The sequence below is a fragment of the Theropithecus gelada genome, chromosome 2 (genome assembly GCF_003255815.1).
Source record: "Theropithecus gelada isolate Dixy chromosome 2, Tgel_1.0, whole genome shotgun sequence".
Classification (NCBI taxonomy): Eukaryota; Metazoa; Chordata; class Mammalia; order Primates; family Cercopithecidae; genus Theropithecus; species Theropithecus gelada.
Window position 1 is genome coordinate 33,931,377 of NC_037669.1, and position 21,248 is coordinate 33,952,624.

Consider the following 21,248-nt stretch of genomic DNA (forward strand, 5'->3'; position numbering starts at 1 on the left):
GTCTTTGGGCTCACTGATTTTCCACTGCTTGATCCATTTGGCTGTGGAAAACATCTCATGATTTTTCAGTTCAGCAAATGTATTTCTCAGTTCCAAGATTTGTTTGACTTTTTAAATCTTTGTTAAATTTATCTGAAAAATTGCAGAACTGCTTTTCTTTGTTATCTTGAAGATCACTGGGTTTTCTTAAAACTGCTATTTTGAATGTTGGTTAGAGTTTACATTTTGCCTTCTCATTAGGATTAGTCACTGGTTCCCTGCTTTGTCTATCTGGGAAGGTCATGGTTCCCTGTTTGCGGTTTTTGTTTTTTTGAGATAGAGTCTTGCTGAAGTGCCTAGGCTGGAGTGCAGTGGTGCGATCTCAGTTCACTGCAACCTCCACCTTCCAGGTTCAAGCCATTCTCCTGCCTCAGCCTTCCAAGTAGCTGGGACTACAGACGCACACCACCAGGTCTGGCTAATTTTTGTATTTTTATTAAAATGTGGTTTCACCATGTTGGCCAGGCTGGTGTCGAATTCCTGAACTCAGGTGATCCACCCACCTTGGCCTCCCAAAGTGCTGGGATTACAGGTGTAAGCCACCACGCCCGGCCAACTCGCTGTTGTTTCTCGTCTATGCCTTTGTACCGAAGGATTATTTATTTATTTCAGTCTTCTCTGTCTGGCTTGTTTGGTTTTCAGTGGGTATGTTTGATTTGAGATTGTCTGTAATTTACCTGTTTAATTTCTTTTTTGTTCTCCTGCTATGTGGCTGCCTCCTTTTTGGCACTAGATGGTGCTTTAAGCCCCGGTTCATCTTGGCTCTAGTAAACCTTTCTCTTGCTGTCTCAATCTCTCTCTTTCTCTCTAATCTTTTATGTTTTCTACTAAATTATGAGCACCAGGGGCCATATTATTAGGTATTTTTTTATGCTTGGCAAATATGTCTTGATAATTACATGTGGGTGTATTGTACAATAAGTATGATTTAAGTCACCAAGGTAAGGTTTCTTAAGCTGGAGCCCATAAAATCCTTGACATTTTGTGTAAAGTTGTATGTTATATGCATACATGCATTTTCTGGGGTGTAGGTCTGTGACTTTCATTATTACCTATTTCATGTTCATACTGTGGTTAAGAACTATGGTAACAAGACAATATCAGACATATTAGAAATACTGATCCAGCTCAGCTAGATTTATAAAATTTATAGAATTATCTAGAAGTGATATGGATAATGTAAGATTAAAAGTTCTGTTCTTATTGAGAATCATCTTTCTCAATGTTATTGCAGCTTAAAGGTCAGACCTAAGACCAATAGATGTCTCTCCTTCCTTTCATCCACAGCTCTTCTATACAGTATTCTTTCGTTCATATAAAATTGAATATGAACTTTGAATATCAATTTTTAAATGTTAAAGCCCCTTTTAAAGAATGGTGACCTTAAATATTAGTGTCAATCCTACAATAAAGTTCATCTATTCATACATTTACCAAATATTTACTGTGTTACCTATGTACTAAGCACTGTCATATACTGAGAACACAGCAATGAGCAAGATGTGGTGCTTCCACTCTGTTAGGGGGGAACAGGCAATAACATGTAAACAGTAAATTATGTACTTTCAGAGAGTCTTAAGTGCTGTGAAGGAAGTAGCAGTTTAATGGATAGGGTGGTTAGGGAGGTGACATTTAAGCAGAGAGCTAAATGATGAGATCAGGTTATGTGAAGCTCTGAAGCACAAGTAAGCTTTGCTTGTCTGAGGAACACTACAGAAGGCCAGTGGGGCCAGAACATGGTGAACAAAAAGCAAAGTGGGAAGAGGTGAAACCACAGCAATGCTTTTATATCAAGTAGAGACTGGCTGAGAATTTGGTTCTTATTGATTGCATGGATTCCTACATTGATTTCATAACTTCAAATCCTAAATAGGATGACTATCTTACTATTTTATAGTTAAAAATGAGGCCAGGCGCGATGGCTCACACCTGTAATCCTAGCACTTTGGGAGGCTGAGGTGGGTGGATTCCTTGAGGCCAGAGTTTGAGATCAGCCTGGGCAGCATGGTTAAAAAAAAAAACCCCGTCTCTACTAAAAATACAAAAATTAGCTGGGCATGGCAGTGCATGCCTTTAAATCCCAGCTACCTGGGAGGCTGAGGCATGAGAATTGCTTGAACCCAGAAGGCAGAGGTTGCAGTGACCTGAGATCCTATTACTACACTCCAGTCTGGGTGACAGAGTAAGACTTTGTCTCAGGGTTAAAAAAAAAAAAAAACAGCTAAAAAAACAAAAAAACAGAGGGAGAATTAGAAAAATGGGGAGGAAGACTGATGTAGCAAGAAAAGAATGTTTTAGAGTCAACCTAATTTGGAGTTCAGGGAGCAACCATTTGTTATTTGTATACCTTGGGCAATTCACCTACCTGCCTGTTGCTTATTTCTTTGCCTGAAAATGGAAATAAGGTCATCTCCCCACACCCAAGTTATGACTGCTATCAGATGAGATGGTTTGTGCGAAAGCCCCAAATGAATCTCTCAGTCTGCATACAGTGGCTGAGAAACAGAAAGAAAACGTAGGCAGGCAAAAAGGATGTTTAATAATAACATATCTGCAATGACACTAAACTGAAAAAAAAAAGTTAGTTATTATTTTGGGCGAGCAGTACACTGAGTGAGTTATTATAGTACCCTGTTTAGTGTTCACAGCAATCCATAAGATAGGTTCTGTTGCTATCCTCATTTTATGAAAGAGGAACAGGGAGGCTTTGAAAGGTTATTTGTTCAAAGTCACATAGATATTGAGTCCTAAACTTCAAACCCTAAAGCTCAATCATGTATTCAAAGGGAAATCCTCTGAATACCCTCACTTATTGCTTATTTGTTTTAATTTAGACAAAACTATAATCAACTTGCTTATCTGTTTTCCTACTCCACTGATCTCCAGTATCTGTAACTTAAACAAGGACAAACAGGTTTTGGTGGAGATAGGCACCCTCATGGCAATAAGATAGGAACACTACTACAAGGAACAGAAATAAACACCCATGCACAAACACACCAATAAAAAGAAAACAGCACCAGCCAACATGGTGAAACCCCGTTTCCACTAAAAATACAAAAATTAGCCGGGTGTGGTGGTGTGTGCCTGTAATCCTAGCTACTTGGGGGGCTGAGGCACCAGAATCGCTTGAGCCCGGGAGGCAGAGGTTGCAGTATCACTCCATTGCACACCAGCCTGGGCAACAGAGCGATGCTGAGAAAAGGGGCACTCTTCTACACCCACACAACAGTCGTCATTACTCAAAAAAAATGGAGGCATCACTGAATACACCCGGCACACTAACTGACGCTCATAAAGAATGACACCAAATCACCACTCCTAAAGGGAAGTGCATAATGAAATTAAGAACATTCTGTCCAAATGCTTAAAACTAGGAAACAAATATAAAACTTACTTATACAGAATACCTTATTTCTCAAAGACAACTGGATTAAATAAAACATAACTGTATTTTAAATACTAATATAGCATATAGTATGATTCCACATATATAAAGTTCCAAACCAGGAAAAACTATAGCATTGAAGGCTGCATACTTAGGAGGAGAGTAAAAAGAAAAGGAAATGTTCATTGTAAACGTCAGAGTAGTTTAGGAGAGACTTGGGAAGGAGCCTGTGTGACAGCAATGTTCAACTTTTTGACCTCAGTCGTGGTGACAAAGGGTGTTCACTTTACAGTCATTTGTTAAGCTGTATTTGTATGATTTCAGCACTTTTCTATATTTGTCATATATTTCACAATAAATAATGTTGAAAGAGAAACTGAACTTAAAAAAGAAAACTATATATGACTAACAAAGAATGCAGTACTTTCGCTTAGGTGTGTTTCATATAGGTCACATCATTTTATTCTCTTGCCAGTTTCTGTGAGGCAAAAAGGGCAGGTCTCCTCCTCCTCCCCTTCTCATTTTAAAGATGGGGACCCTGGAGTCCTAGGGGGTTCACCACCTTGCCGGTGAGCCGGGACTCCCACCCCTGCCTGGTGTTTCCAAGTACCCTGCTCTCCTAGCCCCCAGCTCATCTTTGCAGACACATTGTAGGAGCAGAATATATTGCTGAGCAATTGTGAAGTCAGAGAGTGAATTTTCCTCAAGATCAAAACCTCACCTGTCACTGTGCTCCGCTGCAATCTCATGCTTGCCCTGAGAATCGATCTTCACCTCCCTGACCATGTTAAACCAGGCCCTGAAAATCTTCTTCTGAAGAAAATGTACACAAAATTTTCTTACTTCTTCCTGCAGATCAGTCATGTACTGAGGATGAAGACAGAAATAAAAGTGAGAGAAAAAATATCAGTTGACAAAGAATTAGAGCAAATAAACAGCACAAAAGACAGAATTGAAACAGAAATGAAACAAAAGAAACAAATGACACTAGAGACACAAAGAAAAGGATAACCTGGCAGCCAAGATAATATCCTCTATAATGTACCCTAAAAATGGTAACAGAACACATGAGTAGAAACAGTTATAAGATTGAAGGGGTGAGTTTCTAAATCACTTGAGCACTGTGAGACAAGAAACAAGAAATGAGTATAAAAACAAAAGCTGATGGAATGATAACTTACAGTTTATACACACTCCGTGAAACAAACACATGCTTAGTATTTTACACTAATAAAAAATTGACTTGCCATTTTCACATTTATTTCAAAGCAGTGAATGGGATTGACTATTCTTTTGTTCTTGAAAAAACATAATGACCCTGGACATTCTGGATTCCATTTAGTTTTCTTAAATAGGACTGAGCAATGAGATGTATTTAAGGTGCCCTTCCCTATATCCTTACCTGTAGCCAGCTCCAGATGACTCTCTTAAGCAGTATTTGGGAATAAAATTGATCAGCCTGGGCCATCTTTCTAGCCAGACTTTCCTGACTACACTGGAACCAGGTCAGCAGATATTTCCTCTGCAGGAACAAACAGTAATGTTCTTCTGCCACCTGGATAATTTTTTAAATGAGAAATATGATTCCTTACATTTAAAATCATTTAAACAAACACATCACCTTTGGAAATGATGCTATAAAACACATTTAGGCAGTTGGTAGAGAATAATCTGAAGGTACATGCAGCCTGTGTCCTAAAAGCTTTGACTGTTGACCTATTCTATGGAGGTTATAGATTCACATCACGATTGGCCTTTCAATGCCAGCTCCCTGAAGACCACAGTGATTTGCTGGTTATGGAAATGGAACAAACAACCTCTAAGCCATTACTTCACTTCCCCTGAGTTTTGGAGTGGGTAGCTGGCAACATTCTCAGTTTGCTCTCCTGGAGCTTGGACAGCAACTCCACAACAAACCTCTCTTTCTCATGACTTAACCACTGTCTAATTGAGGAAATGCCAATACTTTCAATTAGTGTTGTGGAATGAGCTGTCACCAGCATTGACATTTAGACATTATCAATAAACCACAAAACCATCTGATAGAAAATAACATGAATAATTTAATGTCTTTTCAACTATCATTCTACCAAAATAAACATACAAATCAGAATTTATAGATTTTTAAAAGTAACTGTTATATTCTTTTAAGAGGCAGGAGGGGAAAAGTCTTCTCCCTTAGTCCTCTCCAAACAATGACACATTTTTCTAAGCCTTGTCTAGATATCTGGCACTGTGAATGTGATTGATTCATGTGAGTCTCTTGGAAGTCATATTTATTGGCCAAAATGACCACCACGGAGGTCTCTGTGGCACCAGAGATTTCTGTCTGTCCTGGACTCATCTCAGCAGCCTGAGAGCCAAAAGATGAAATAACATTTTATCTATTTTGAATTTTTAATCATTTAGTTGAATGCACTGGATAAATTTGTTAGGGAAATTTTAGAAATTTCAGTGGTGTTTGATTTCATATATCTCTCTGCAGTAGAGTGAATAACTGTTCTAATAGAATTATACACCCATACTCTTTGCAATGTGATTTCACAGTTCCTCCCTGTAGAGTGGATGGAGCTCCTTCTCTCCTCAATGACTTTGAGCTTGGCCCTATGATTTGCTTTGGCCAGTGGAATGTGGACATAATATAAGCAGTGGGTTTACATAATTTGGTTTGGCCTTTTGTAGCTCTGAATAGCTGCTGTAACCAGAATGAGAGGCTTGGGGAGAGACCTGAACTCAATCCACAACTGGCCCACAGACATATGAGTGAGAAATAAATACTTGAGTTCTAAGCCACTGATATTTGGGGGTTGTTTGTTACTCAACTTTATCACAGGCAGAAACCTGACCAATGTACCTTATGGTAATAACTCTTCTCTTACTCAAACTGAGAGAAGCTTCTATTCATCTTACCTTGGGGGGATCTCTAATAAAACATTTCCTCTCATTTTTTCCAACCTATTCAATTACAAAGTCCATCTCTACCTTAGAAGACCAAATCAAAAATTGTATCCAGAACAAATATACACATTCAATTAATTTATCTTTCTGGCTTCAAATCACCAAACCCTCCCCTCCCCCAAGCTTAACTGGGCATCCATCTAATTGGAAAAGTTCATTTTCTAATCTGGGGGGTAATACTGCACCTGGACGTTTTGTTTGCTTTGCATTCTCAATGTCTTCCAAGGCTCTAGACCTTTTTTCCTTAGCAAGACACCTTGATAATGTTCTTTGGCTATTGCTTCCAGCTGCTGGTTCCTCTTAATTCTCTTCTGCTTCTCAAGTTCTTTCTGGAAAAGATTAAAAAGCAAAATGCTATGATAAAAAACGAATGAATTTCATTTCAATGAAAAGCTAATGGATTTAATTTGAACATGTAACCATTGGATGGTGTGTTAATCATGATAACAGAGCTCTGGATAATAGGGCTTTTTCTTTAAAAAAAAAAAAAAAAGAAGGAAATAATTCTGCTAAGAGGGTCAGGAGAAGCTGGTCATGAGTCTACAAGAATCAGGGCTATGCATATTCTTGGGTTTATTCAGTATTGTTCACAGAAATAATTTACCTCTCACCAAGTTACTAAAAGGTAAAACATCTAGTTAGGAGAGCAATCAGGATTTTTTCCCTCATATGAAAAACCCAGCCATACAGCCACTTCATTTAAACTATGGGATAGAAATTTAATGATACTCCATTAAAAGTCCAGAAGAATATTCTTACTACTAAGCTATTTTTCTTTTTAGGTGAAGAACAGTAAGTCCAGAGGCAAGTTAAAGATAGTTGATCATCATTAAGCTACCTTCCCTCTCCTAAGAAGGAAAAAGATGAACTATTCCTGGTAATACACTGAGAAAAGACACTCCATGACCCTCAAAGAACTGTACCCCTCAGGGGTGTGACCAAGAAAGATGACAAAAACTTAATGATCGACCCTATAGGTATCATTATTTCCTTTATTTCCTTTTTCTCTTGTAATAAAAATAGCTTATAGTAAAGGTGAGAGAAAAAGAAATCTACCCAGAAAGGGTGAGTGGGAGCAAGTGACACCTGCGGTGAAAGACACAAGAGCAACAAAGACTGAAGACTGCTTTCATAGTCGTCATCTTTGCAGCATAAATACACAAACATTTAATTTAAGCTGATTTCCTTTACTTCATATGATTTCACATCAGGAAAAAGGCAGTGGTGAACTGGCTGATCCTGACAAGCTACTTACTGTGCCTGAGCCTTCTGTGAGAGAAACATTACAGAGAGAGCAATGGAACATTTCTAATATGGAAGGAAGAATTGCTCTAATTTTCCAATACAAACTGCCTATTTCTGTACAAGCTCTGAAAAATGAAATGTCCATATTCTCTCAGACATTAAACCAAAATAAGCTTTATACTCTTTATTCCAGGCACTTGAGATACTTGTTGAATGAAATGGCCAGAGAGAAAATTTACAACAATTTTCTCATGCGTAGTAAGAGGAAGCTGAGGGTTAAGTGGGGAGGAAAACAGAAACTGACCCTTCCACATCCACTGAAATGTCCCTGTAGCATTAAGGCAGCAGCTGCATCGTGCAGACAGACATCTAACGCAGATAATAACCTTTGGAGAAGCCCTCAGGCTCAGACAAAAGAACCTGTTCTCATGCACAGATAAGTTACGGTGTAAATATCTCCTAGAATGATAACTATGGCTGGTGTTATCGGCTCCAAAAGGAAAATTATTTTCAGGAGAATTGTGGGGAAAACCAGACTTTTTCAAAGTCTACATTTCCATGGAAAAATATAAAGAAAAACATGAGTTCTGTTTAAGTCAAAATGTATTCTTACACAGCAATTTAATTCAAATGTGTAGCTCCTCCGTCTATTAAGGATTCCTCAATAGAGCTGGTTGTATTTCATTAATAATACATTTTCAATTTCCTTGTATATAAAATGTCTTTAATAGCACCTGCATCCATGATTTACTGTGAGGATTACATGATATGATGCCGTTTTGAGATGGCACTTATAGTGGGGATCTGTGTAGCTAGGGTTTCATAGAATACATAGTTCACTCGGGCTAAAAAGGGATATAAAATCTGGGCTTCTTTCTGAAATAAATGTGTGGCTTTGTCAGCTAATATGCTTTAGAAGAAAAGCCAGAAATTACAGCTATGTTAAAAAAAAGTACAGGGAAATTGACACTGCCCCAAAACTCTTGGCCTTCTGTCCCTTGTATGCTACTCTCCCTTTGTGCTCTAGAATATATTCCTGCTTACCCACTCCTGTAATTTATACTCTGCTCTTCTGCATCATGAATTTCTCCCTTACTACTGGATTATTCCCATCAGTATGCAAACATGTGCCAGTATCTCCCCTCTTCAAAACAAACAAAAAAAAACAAACAAAACAAACAAACAAAAACTAACAAAAAAGAACTAGAGGCCATGAGTACAGATGCAGATCTCTTTGATCTCATGAGATCCCCATCTATCTCTGATCTCATGAGATCCGCATCTATACTTATGGTCTCTAGTTCCTCACCTATTCTCTCCTCAGCCCACTGGAAATGGGGCTGCTTTCCTAGCACACCACTGAAAGCCCTGTTGCTCTAGGTCATGAATGCTTGCTGGGCTTCCAAATCAAAGAATCATTTATCCGTGCTACTTTTAATTGAACTCAGTAGCATTCAGCCAAATTCACCACTCCCATCACTCCCCTAACAGAAATACTTTTTTCTCTTGGTGTTTTGATTCTAAACTCTCCTGTTCTCTTTCTACCTCACTAGCTCCTCATCCTCTGAATAGCTATTTATAGTCCTTAGGTCTTGATCTTGGACTCTTATCTCTACTCTATCCAGACAGTCTCCCAAGTTGATTACAGCTACTTCCAGAGCATTAAAAACATTGACTTGTTTTTTCACTTCCATACACAATCTTGTCGTCCAGGCTTATATACTCAAGCACATATTGGACATGTTCATTTGGATGTCTAATAGGTATCTCACATTTAACATGCCCCCACTAGACACTGTGGAGGCCGCCTCAGCATCCAGGAGCTCAAATATCAGCTCTTCAGAGAGGTATTTCCCATACTGCTTCCACCAACTATACCACTCTCTCCCTACTTCTTTAGTCATTAATTTGACTAAACAAGCAAATTTCCCCAACTAGCATATAAGCTTTCAGAGGGCAGGGCTGTTATTGGTCTTCTTCATTGCTACATTCTAACATCTAGAACAATGACTATCATGTAGTAAATGCTTTACAGATATTTGTTCAATGTGCAAATATACTTGACAAACAATTATGGAAAACTTTAAATCTTGCCTTGTTTTCTCTGGTAAAATTATTTTTTTCAACCACAAACTTCAGCTGCCCATCAATCAGAAGTATATATAGCCATAAAAGTTACTGCCTGTTAAGTATAAGCATTTAATAAACATAGAGGGGGTGTTAAGAAGAGGTTAGATTTCTATTTTTGGAAGGTCACTGTGTGAGACCTCTGAGTGGCCACCTTACTGTGGCACCCAACATGCTCTTCTAGCAGGGTCATGGGGACACTAAGCTGTAGCCATGTCTTGCCCCTGTACCACCTCTTGCTGAATATAGAGGATGGGTGTGTCATGGGGGCTTATCCCTGAGGAATTCTTCCAGTTCCTTTATCTAAAATGGTGTCATAGCACCCTATACACACATAACTGGGTTTATCTCATAGTATCTCTCCAAAGAAATATATATGATTCACCAGACACTTTATCATATCAACAGTAGGGTTTTTTATTTACGTCATTAGAAAACATGGTACCTCTGTTGGACAATTTGCTGGTACACTCAATGAGCCAAAAAACTGCCCAAATAGAAGAGGTTAAGCAGAGTTCAACCAAACACATCTAGGATGCAAATGATTTAGAGAAGTCTCAGAAGGCACTTGCTCAGAAGTGCCATTATCTTTTTGATATCCAGAGGAATAACACTACTATGGCCTTGGAGGTTGCTTACTGGGAAAAGCCATATAAAGTATATAAGGAAGTAAAGAATTGCTTGGCAGAACTTAATGCCTCAAAAGGAATAAGACCCATGAAAATCTGAGTAGAGAAGCACATTGTGTAGAGCATCTTTGTCCAGAGGGAAAAGAAGACAATTGCCATGTGCATTTTATATCTAAAGTTGTCCTCAAAGAAGACTCAAGTATAGCCAGTCTATAAATGCATCTATCTCAATTCAGATAGCTCCAGTCAATTAATGGAATGGAAACTGGTCTATGTGACAAACTCTTTGTATCTATTGCTATGAACTGCAGCTTCTAAAAAGAAAATGTTTGGGCTTGGTATAGTGAGAGAAATAAAATGATCTCTTAGTCAGTAATGTACTTTTCACCATTCTTGTTCTGCATAAGTGGTTTTCTTCCAACAAGGAAAAAGCTGGTCAGGCAACGAATTCATGATTTTTTTGGTGAACTGATCAGAGATCTGAAGCTACCCCCAAATCTGGAGAGACAGGCATCTTCAAGGAAGCACAAGACCTAAGCATTTGTTTATCCGAGGCAGAAGCCACTGGATACCATATGAGTGAGTAAGACGATTAAACTAGAAATGTTGGTGAACTGATGGAGGCAGAGAGTGAGTGGGCCAGCATGAGAAGGTTGAAGCTCCTGGGGATCACAGTCATGTGGGTTCTTCTCATCCCTTTGCAGGCTTTTCTTCTAAGAACCCCACCAGGCTCTCACAGAGAAGATCATGGAGAATCCACAGAAAGTTCCCACCATGGTTCTGGCTGGGGAGAGGCACAGCAGCAACTGCAAAATCTTCCCAGAGCATTCTTCCTTAGGAAACAAAAGTTTTATCTGTCCTAGCAACCACCCCAGTGCACTGGCAGAATAGCACTCCTTCTGAGGGAAGGGCACGCAGGGGATTCTGCCCAGACAAGTCCTCCCTACCTCACTTAGGGGTTGGGGAAGCCTTATTCTCCAGAGGGAAGGTCTTTAAGGTCACAGACTGAGACTGTGGTGGATACCCACTGCAGATAAAGGGAAAAGGGGGGCAGAAAAAAGCTCTACCACTGGAGTAGGAACAGAAGTTACCTGAGTGCCTAAAGCTGTACATTCCAAACACTGATACTTAATCAGAACACAGAATTCTCCCCATCATCCACACCCTATCACCACAGTTATACAAGCTTCCAATAATAATAGTGGATTACAGCTGGGAGAGCTGTAAACAACAGATTCTCTCTGGGGAGTAGCATAAAAGGAAGACCCAAAAGAGGAAGCAAAAACAAAGTCACTAGAAGACAATAAAGTCTCTGGTGTCTACAGCACACAGCAACAAACTTCAATGATGGTGACCATGGCAACAACAAGCTTCAAACATAGCCCAATTCCTGGCTAAATTAGTACAAATCTCCACACTCTAGGCCAACGTGTTGCAGTTTCTATTGCCCTGAACAAAGGTCTGGCCTTCAACAAAAAAATACAAGGCATACCCAAAGGTAAGAAGTAAATACACCCTGAAAAGATGAGGCAATCATCAGAACAAGCCTCAGATATGACAGAGATGTTGGAACTATCAGAGAGGGAATTTTAAATAACTTCCAAAAATAATGTTAAATGTTCTAATGGAAAAGGTAGACATTCCAGATCAGATATTTTAGCAGAGACATGGAAACTATAAAAAAAGATTCAAAACAAAAATGCTAGAAATAAAAAAACACATGGCAATAGAGATAGAAGAGGCACTTCAACTGGCTTACTGCTAGAAGATACAGCCAAGGAAAGAATCAGGTAACCTGACAATATGGCAATGGAAATTACACAAACTGAAAGGCAAAAAGAGTGAAAAACACAATAGTGCATCTGAGAGCTGTGGGACAATATGAAACAATGTAACACTGGCATAACAAATCCCATAAGGAAAATAAAAAGAATGGGGCAAGTGAAATAATTTGAAGAAATAATGGGCAAACATATTCCAAAATCAATAACAAAACACAAAATAATATATCCAAGAAACTTAAGACCACCAAAGCCAAGACCAAACCAACCAACCAACAAACCAACCAACCAACCATACCTAGACATATCATATTCTGCTAAAAATCAAAGACAAAGTCTTGAAGGTAGCTAAAGGGAAACACCTACTGTCACGAACTGCATGCTTGTGTCCTCCTAAAGTTAACTATGTTGAAGCCCTAACCCCTCTTGTGGCTGTATTTGAACATAGGGCCACTAAAGAAGTAATTAAAGTGAAATGGGGTCCTAGGGTGCAGCCCTAATTGTATAGAATTAATGTCCTTATAAGAAGCAATACCATGGTGCACTTGTTTGCTCTCTCTCGCATGCGCTCTCTCCCTCTCCCACGCGCTGTCTCCCTCTCCCACGCACTCTCTCCCTCTCCCACACGCTCTCTCCCTCTTCCCTCTCTGTCTCCAAACACAAACACCAAGGAAAGGTTATATGAGGACACAGTGAGAAGAAGCCGTCTACAAGCCAAGAAGACCCCTTTCCAAAAGCCAACCATGCAGGCACCCTGATCTTGGACTTTCCAGCCTCTAAAACTGTTGAGAAAACAAATTTCAGTTGTTTAATCCACCTAGTCTGTGACATTTTGTTATGGCAGCCGGAACAGAATAAGACACCCGCAAATAAAGACAGGTAAGAATTACAGTAGATGTCTTGTGAGAAACCAGGCAGCAAGAAAACAATACAGTAACATCATTAAGGTGTTGAAAGAAAAAAAAAAACCTGTCAACCCAGAATTCTATATCCAGCAAAAAACATACTTTAAAAATGAAGGAAAAATAAAGACTCTCGGACAAATAAAAACTGAAGGAATTCACTGCCAGCAGATCTACCCTACAAGAAATGGTAAAGAAAGTTCTTCAGGCATAAAGAATATAATATAGGTTAAGAACTTAGATCTACACAAAGAAATGAAGAGCATGGGAAACAGAAGAAATAAAGGTAAAATGTAATCATCTTATTTTTAATTCCACTAAGAGAAAACTAATTGTTAAAATAATAAGTTTAACAAGATATTGGCTATTTATAGTATACATAAAAATATAACATGACAACAATACCAAAAGGAATGGGAGGAAGGAACTGGGAAATACTGATAGAAGGTTCTTTCACTACATATAAAGTGTTGTTATTTGAAGGTGGAAAGAGATTATTATTATTATTTGAGATAGGGTCTTGCTATGTTACCCAGGCTTGTCTCAAACTACTGGACTCAGGCAGTCCTCCTGCCTCAGCCTCCAAAGTAGCTGAGATTACAGGTACATGCTACCACACTCAGGTAGAAGGAGATTATTTTTAAAATGTAAACACTAGGGTAACTAAAAATATTTTCAAAAGAGGGCCAGGCACAGTGGCTCACGCCGGTAATCCCAGCACTTTGGGAGGCCGAGGCAGGTGGATCACGAGGTTAGGAGTTTGAGACCAGCCTGGTCAAGATGTCTCTGCTAAAAATACAAAAATTAGCCAGGTGTAGTGGTGGGCATGTGCAATCCCAGCTATTCGGGAGGCTGAGGCAGGAGAATCGCTTGAACCCAGGAGGCAGATGTTGCAGTAAGCTGAGATCATGCCACTACACTCCAGCCTGGGCGACAGAGCAAGACTCCGTCTCAAATATATATATATATATATTTATATTTTAAAGAGGTATAAATAAAAACTACAAAAAAAATGATAAAACAGATTCATAAAGATGCTTAATTAAAACCAGATAAGGTAGGGGGAAAAAAAAGAAAAACAAAGAATAAGTACAACAAATAGAAAATAGCTAACAAGAAGATAGATTTTAATCCAGTTGTGGCTAGGTGTGGTGGCTCACGCCTGTAATCCCAGAACTTTGGGAGGCCGAGATGGGTGGATCACCTGAGGACGGGAGTTCAAGACCAGCCTGACCAACATGATGAAACCTAGTCTCTACTAAAAATACAAAATTAGCCAGGTGTGGTGGTGCATGCCTATAATCCCAGCTACTCGGAAGGCTGAGGCAGGAGAACCGTTTGAACCCAGGAGGCAGAGGTTGCAGTGAGCTGAGATCACGCCATTGTACTCTAGCCTGGACAACAAGGGTGAGACTCCATCTCAAAAAAAAAAATTTTTTTTTAATCCAGTTTTATCAATAATCACTTTAAAGTTAATGGGCTAAACGTAATAGTTAAAAGACTGAGATTATCAGATTAGATACCAAATGAAGAAACAGCTATATGATGTCTATAAGACATTCAATTTTATAGGACATAGATGTAAGTCTTTTTTTTTTGAGATGGAGTCTTGCTGTGTCGCCCAGGCTGGAGTGCAGTGGCTTGATCTCGGCTCACTGCAAGCTCCACCTCCCAGGTTCATGCCATTCTCCTGCCTCCGCCTCCCAATTAGCTGGGACTACAGGTGCCTGTCACCATACCTGGCTAATTTTTTTGTATTTTTTTTAGTAGAGACGGGGTTTCACCTTGTTAGCCAGGATGGTCTCGATCTCCTGACCTCACGATCCACCTGCCTCGGCATCCCAAAGTGCTGGGATTATAGGTGTGAGCCACTGCGCCCAGCCATGTAAGTCTTTTTAAACATACATGCACCTAATAACAAACCTTCAAAGTACATGAGGCAAAACCAGATAGATATGAAAGGAGAAATGAATGCCCAAGTTTAGTTAGAAACTTCAATATTCCTCTCTCAATAACTGATAGAAGCAGGCAGAAAAATCAGTAAGAATATAGATATAGATACAGTAAGACACAGACATACTCAATGTGACTTGGCATTTTTGCAGACCAATGACAGCTTAGTACTATAGTACTATACATATTCTTCTCAAGTGCACACAGAACATTCACTGAGATAGACAATATTCTGGGCCATAAAGCAAAACTTTGTAATTTCATGCAATATACATTCTTAGAACATAATGAAATTAAACTAGAAATTAAAACTAGACATTAAACTAGTAGAAAGTTATCTGGAAGTCCTCAAATATTTAAACTCTAAAGAATAAACTTCTTAATAACCCATGGGACAATGAGGACATCTCAAGGGAAATTAAAAATATTTTGAACTAAATAAAGATAAAAATATCAATATATGATATACAAGTAAAAGAGTACTTAGAGGGAAATTTACAGCAGTAAATTCATATACTAGAAAAGGAGAGGCCAGGCATGGTGTCTCATGCCTTTAATCTTACCACTTTGGGAGGCCAAGGTGGGAGGATCTCTTGAGCCCAGGAACTTAAGACCAGCCTGGACAACATAGTGAGACCCCATCTCTACAAAAAATTTTAAAAATCAATTGGACATGGTGGTGCATGCCTGTAGTCGCATTTACTCAGGAGGCTGAGGTGAAAGGATTGCCTGAGCCCAGAAGTTTGAGATTACAGTGAGCTATGATCACACCACTGCATTCCTACCTAGGCAGAACAAGGCCCTGTCTCTAAATAAAGAAAGAAAGAAAAAGAGAAAGCTCTGAAATCAATAATTTAAGTTTATATCTTAGGAAACTAGAGGAAGAGAGCAAAATCTTAAGGAAGGAGGAGGACAGAAATAAAAATTAAAGCAGAAATCAATGAAATTGAAAAGAGGAAAATAACAAAGAAAACCAATGAAACCAAAAGTTAGTTTCTGAAAAGAAATAAAATTGATAAAACTGATATCCAGGTAAACCAGAAAAGAGAGAAGATATATATTGCCAATATCAAAATTTAAAGAGCAGACATCAATACTGATCTCACAGACATTAAAAAGGTCATAAGAGAATACTAGGACCTCTATTCCAAGAGACTTGAAAACTTAGATTAAATGCTCAAATTTCTTGAAATATACAAACTACCAAGGTTTACTCAAGAAGAAAGAAAAACTGAATAGCTCAATATCTATTAAAGAAATAGAATATATTATTTTAAATCCTCTTAAAAAAGAAAACTCCGGGTGAGGGACAAAAAACTACAAATTAGGTTCAGTGTATATTGCTCAGGTGATGGATGCACCTAAATCTCACAAATCCCCACCAAACAATTTACTCATGTAATTAAATACCACCTGTTCCCCCAAAACCTACAGAAATAAAAAATTTAATATAAAATAATTAAAAAAAAGAAAATTCCAGGCCCAGGTGGTTTCACCAGTGAATTCTACCAAACATTTTAGAGAGAAATAACACCAACTTTACACACTCTCTTCCAAAAAGTAAAAAAGGGTATACTTTCCCCATTTTATGAGGCTAAGCATTATCCTAATACCACAACAAGACAAACATAATATTTAAAAAAAGGAAATGCAGGCTGGGTGTGGTGGTACATGCTTAAGAATCCCAGCTCCTCAGAAGGCTTAGGCAAGATAACTTGAACCCAAGTGTTCAAGACTAGCCTGCGCAACATAGCAAGACCATACCTCAAAAAAAAAAAAAAAAAAAAAAGGCCAGACGTGGTGGCTCACGCCTGTAATCCCAGCACTTTGGGAGGCTGAGGTGGGCAGATCACAAGGTTGAAAGTTCAGGCCAGCCTGGCCAACATGGTGAAATCCCATCTCTACTAAAAAAACAAAAAATAGCTGGGTGTGGTGGTGCGTGCCTCTAACCCCAGCTACTCAGGAGGCCAAGGCAGCAGAATCACTTGAACCCGGGAGGTGGAGGTTGCAGTGAGCTGAGATTGTGCCATGGCACGCCAGTCTGGGCGACAGAGTGAGACTCCATCAAAAACAAACAAACAAACAAACAAACAAAAACCCCAAAAACCAAATTCTTAACAAAATACCAGCAAATGAAATCTAACAATATATAAAAATTACACACTATGACCAAGTGGAGTTCATCTCAGGAAGGCAAGGCTAATTTTACATTGGAAGACCAATCAATGTAGTTTACCATATTAATAGAGGAATTAAGAAAACTATATGATCATATCAAAGATGCAGAAAGAGCTTTCAGTGTTAATAAACACTCTCAGCAATCTAGAAATAAATGAAAACATCCTTCATCTAATAAAAGGCATTCATGAAAAACCCACAGCAAACATCACACTTAATGGTGAGATACTGAATGCTTTCCCCCTAGATATGAAACAAGGCAAGGATGTCTTCTCTCCCCATGCCTATTCCATCTCATACTGGAAGTCCTAACTAGTGCAATAAGGCAAGATAAATAAGTAAAAGGCATGCAGATTGGAAAGGAAGAAATAAAATTGCATTTATTAGCAGACAACCTGGTTGTTTATCTAGAATATTCCAAATAATTTACAAAAATACTTCTGGAACCAAAAAGCGAGTTTAGCAAGATTGCAGGATACAACATCAACATACTAAAATGAATTATATTCCCATATTAGCAATGAATAAATGGAGTATGAAGATTTTAAAAAATATGATTTATAATAGTGCCCCCAAAATGCAGTACTTAGGTACAAATCTAACAAAATGTGAGATGTGAGAAACAATGATGAAAGAAATCAAAGATCTAAATAAATGGAGAAAAGACATCAGCAAGATGGTGGAGTAGCAGCTTTCTACCATCATATCCCCACAGAAGCACTGATTTTTGACAAGTACTCATGGATGAGAGTAACTTTGTGGAAGTCCAGAAGTCCAGCAGTGAAGTTCCAGCACATCACTAGACACGTTGAAGACGGTAAGAATAGTTTCACTTTATCTGGGTCACCCCTCCCCCCCAAGGCAGCACAGTTCAATGCCAAGAGAGACCCCCACAGCCTGTGATTCCTCCCATAGGGGAAAGTGAGAGGAGAGTGAGAAAGCATTCAGCTCCCTCAGCTTTGTAGGATGCTGCCCAAGAGGCCCACTTCTTTCTTACATTACCCAGATTACTGAAGTAATCAGCACAGCTGAGTGGTTCAAGGAAGCTGGGAACAAGGAAGAAAGGCCACAGACCCTACTAACCAATAAACAAATAAGGAGATTCAATTAGTAATTTAAAAATCTAACATAGAAAAACCCAGGACTTCATTGGTGAATTATATCAAACATTTAAAGAATTAATGCCAATTATTTTCAAACTCTTCCAAAAAAACTGAAGAGAAAGGAACATTTCTATAATCATTTTATGAGGCCAGCATTACCCTGATACTAAAGACAGACAAGGATAATACAAGAAAAAAAATTATAGGCCAATATACCTGATGAACATAAGTGCAAAAATCCTGAACAAAATAGTAGCAAACTAAATTCAAGAGCACATTAAAAGGATAATACACTATGATCAAGTGGGAGTTATCCCTGGGATGCAAGGATGGTTCAATATGCACAAATCAATAAATGTGATACACCATATTAACAGAATGAAGGATAAAAATAATATGATCATCTCAACAGATGCAGAAAAGCATCTGACAAAACTCAACATCCCTGCATGATAAAAAAAACTTTCAGTAGGCTGGGTCGCCTCTGTGACCCAGGTGTGGTGGCTCACGCCTGTAATCCAGCACTTTGAGAGGCTGAGGCAGGAGGATCGCTTGAGCCCAGGAGTTTGAGACCAGCTCGGGTAACATAGTGAGACCTGGACTCTATGATTCATATGGAAAGTCAAATGAACTAGAATTAGCCAAAACATTCTGAAGAAGAAAAATAGAGTAGCGGAATTCACAATGCCTATAAAGCTACAGCAATCAAAGACAGTATTACTTGCAAAGGAATAGACATAAAGAAACAACAGAAAAGAATAGAGAGCCCAGAAATAGATCCACACAATATGGTCAACTGATTTTTGGCAAAGGTATACAAGTAATTTAATGGAGAAAAAATAGTCTTCTCAACAAATGATACTGGAACAACTGAACATCTGTATAAAAAATGAATTACAGCATACCTCACACCTTATATTAAAATTAACTCCAAATGGGCTGCACACGGTGGCTCATGCCTGTAATCCCAGTACTGCACTTTGGGAGGCTGGGGTGGGTGAATCACTTGAGGTCAGGAGTTTGAGACCAGCCTGGACAACCTGGTGAAACCACATCTCTACTAAAAATATAAAAATTAGCTGGGCATGGTGGCGTACGCCTGTAGTCTCAACTACTTGGGAGGCTGAGGTGGGAGAATCGCTTGAGCCTGGGAGTTGGAGGTTACAGTGAGCCGAGATCGTGCCACTGCACTCCAGCCTGGGTGACAGTGAGGCCCTGTCTCGGAAAAAAAAGAAAAGAAAAAAAAAATTAACTCCAAATAGACCACAGACCTAAATGTAAGATGTAAAACTTTGTGAAGGAAAAACTGAAAATCTGAATGACTTTGGGTTTGGTGATTAGTTTTGGATACAACACCAACAGCACAATCCATGAAAGAAAAAAGTAAGGTTGACTTTATTAAAATTTAACACTTTCCTCTGTGAAAGACACTGTTAAGTGAATTAAAGTACAAGCCTTAGACTGGGAGAAAATATTTGCAAATCACCTATCGAATAAAGGACTTGGTCCAGAATATATAAAGAACTTTTAAAACCCAACAATAAGTAAACAAAAAATGGACAAAAGATCTGAACAGATACTTCATCAGAGAAGATATATGGATATCAAGTGAAGATATGAAAGGATTCTTAGCATTATTTGTTGTTAGGGAAATGCAAATAAATACCACAATGATATATTACTATGTACCTATTAGAACATATTAACCCCCCCAAACTGGCAATAACAAATGCTGATGAGGATGTGCAACAAAAAGACCTTTCATTTATCATTGGTAGGAACACAAAATGGCGCAGCCTCTTTGGAATGGAATTTGGCAATTACCTATAAACTTAAACGTTGACTTACCACACTACCTAGCAATCACATTCCTAGGTATTTACCTAAGTGAATAGAAAACTTAAAAAATTAAAAAAAAAAATTTTTTTAGAAACAGGGTCTTGCTTTGTCACCCAGGCTGGAGTGCAGTAGCAAATCATAGCTCTCTGCAACTCTGAACCCCTGAGCTCAAGCGATCCTCCCACCTCAACCTCCCAAGTAGCTGGGACTACAGGTGCATGTCACCACACCTGGCTAATTTCTTTTATTTTGTGGAGACAAGGTCTCACTATGTTGCCCTGGCTGATATGAACCTTTGGGCTCCAGAAATCCACCTCAGCTTTCCAAAGTATTGGGATTACAGGTGTGAACACCTGGCTGAACTGAAAACTTATGAGTCCAAACAAAAACATGTATGTAAATGTTTCTAGCAACTTTATTCATAATTGCCAGAAACTGGAAGCAATATCAACAGAGGAATAGATAACTTGCATATGCAGACGAAATTCTGTTGGAATACTATTTGATGATAAAAAGGACTGAGCTTTTGATTCATGCAACAAAATGGATGAATCATAAATGCATTTTACTAAGTGAAAAAACCAACACTGTATGAATCCACTGATGACTTCTGGAAAAGGCAAAACACATAGGAATAGAAAACAAATCTGTGTTTGCCAGGGGTTAGGGGCTGGCGGATGTCTCACTGGGTACAATGTTCACTATTTGAGTGATGGGTACACTAAAAGCCCAGACTTCAGCACTCCACAATATATCCATGTAGCAAAATTGCATTTATACCCCCTAAATCTACAAAAATTAAAAAATGAGGGGTATACAGAGGAAGTTGTAACATGAAGGAACTGCTTTTTATAATACTCTGCATTTGTTAAAAGCCATAGCACTGTACATTAACAAGAGTGAACTTTAAAGTAGAAAAACAACAAAATCAACCAGAATGTCAGGGATTCCAGGATGGAATGTAGCCTGTGACAAATGAATCTGACTGTATTAAAAACAAATGACAAAACTATACTCAAGGAGCTGGGGAAAATAGGTGCTGACCTAGGGAAAAATAGGAGCCGACCTAAGTAACTTAAAACTTATTTTAGTAGAATGATTTGTAT

General features: G+C 38.7%; 1 protein-coding gene across 3 annotated transcripts in view; it reads right to left on the reverse strand.

Moving 5' to 3' along the window:
* The window catches only part of CCDC191 (coiled-coil domain containing 191), an 88,990-nt gene that overhangs the window by 9,671 nt on the left and 58,071 nt on the right, over positions 1-21,248 (reverse strand). For all 3 annotated transcript variants that reach the window (XM_025376446.1, XM_025376445.1, XM_025376447.1), the window contains 3 exons: positions 6,571-6,714; positions 4,830-4,982; positions 4,149-4,294 (listed from right to left, as the gene is read on the reverse strand). In XM_025376446.1, the coding sequence (XP_025232231.1) occupies positions 4,149-4,294; positions 4,830-4,982; positions 6,571-6,714 (443 nt within the window). The remainder of the gene's footprint in view (positions 1-4,148; positions 4,295-4,829; positions 4,983-6,570; positions 6,715-21,248) is intronic.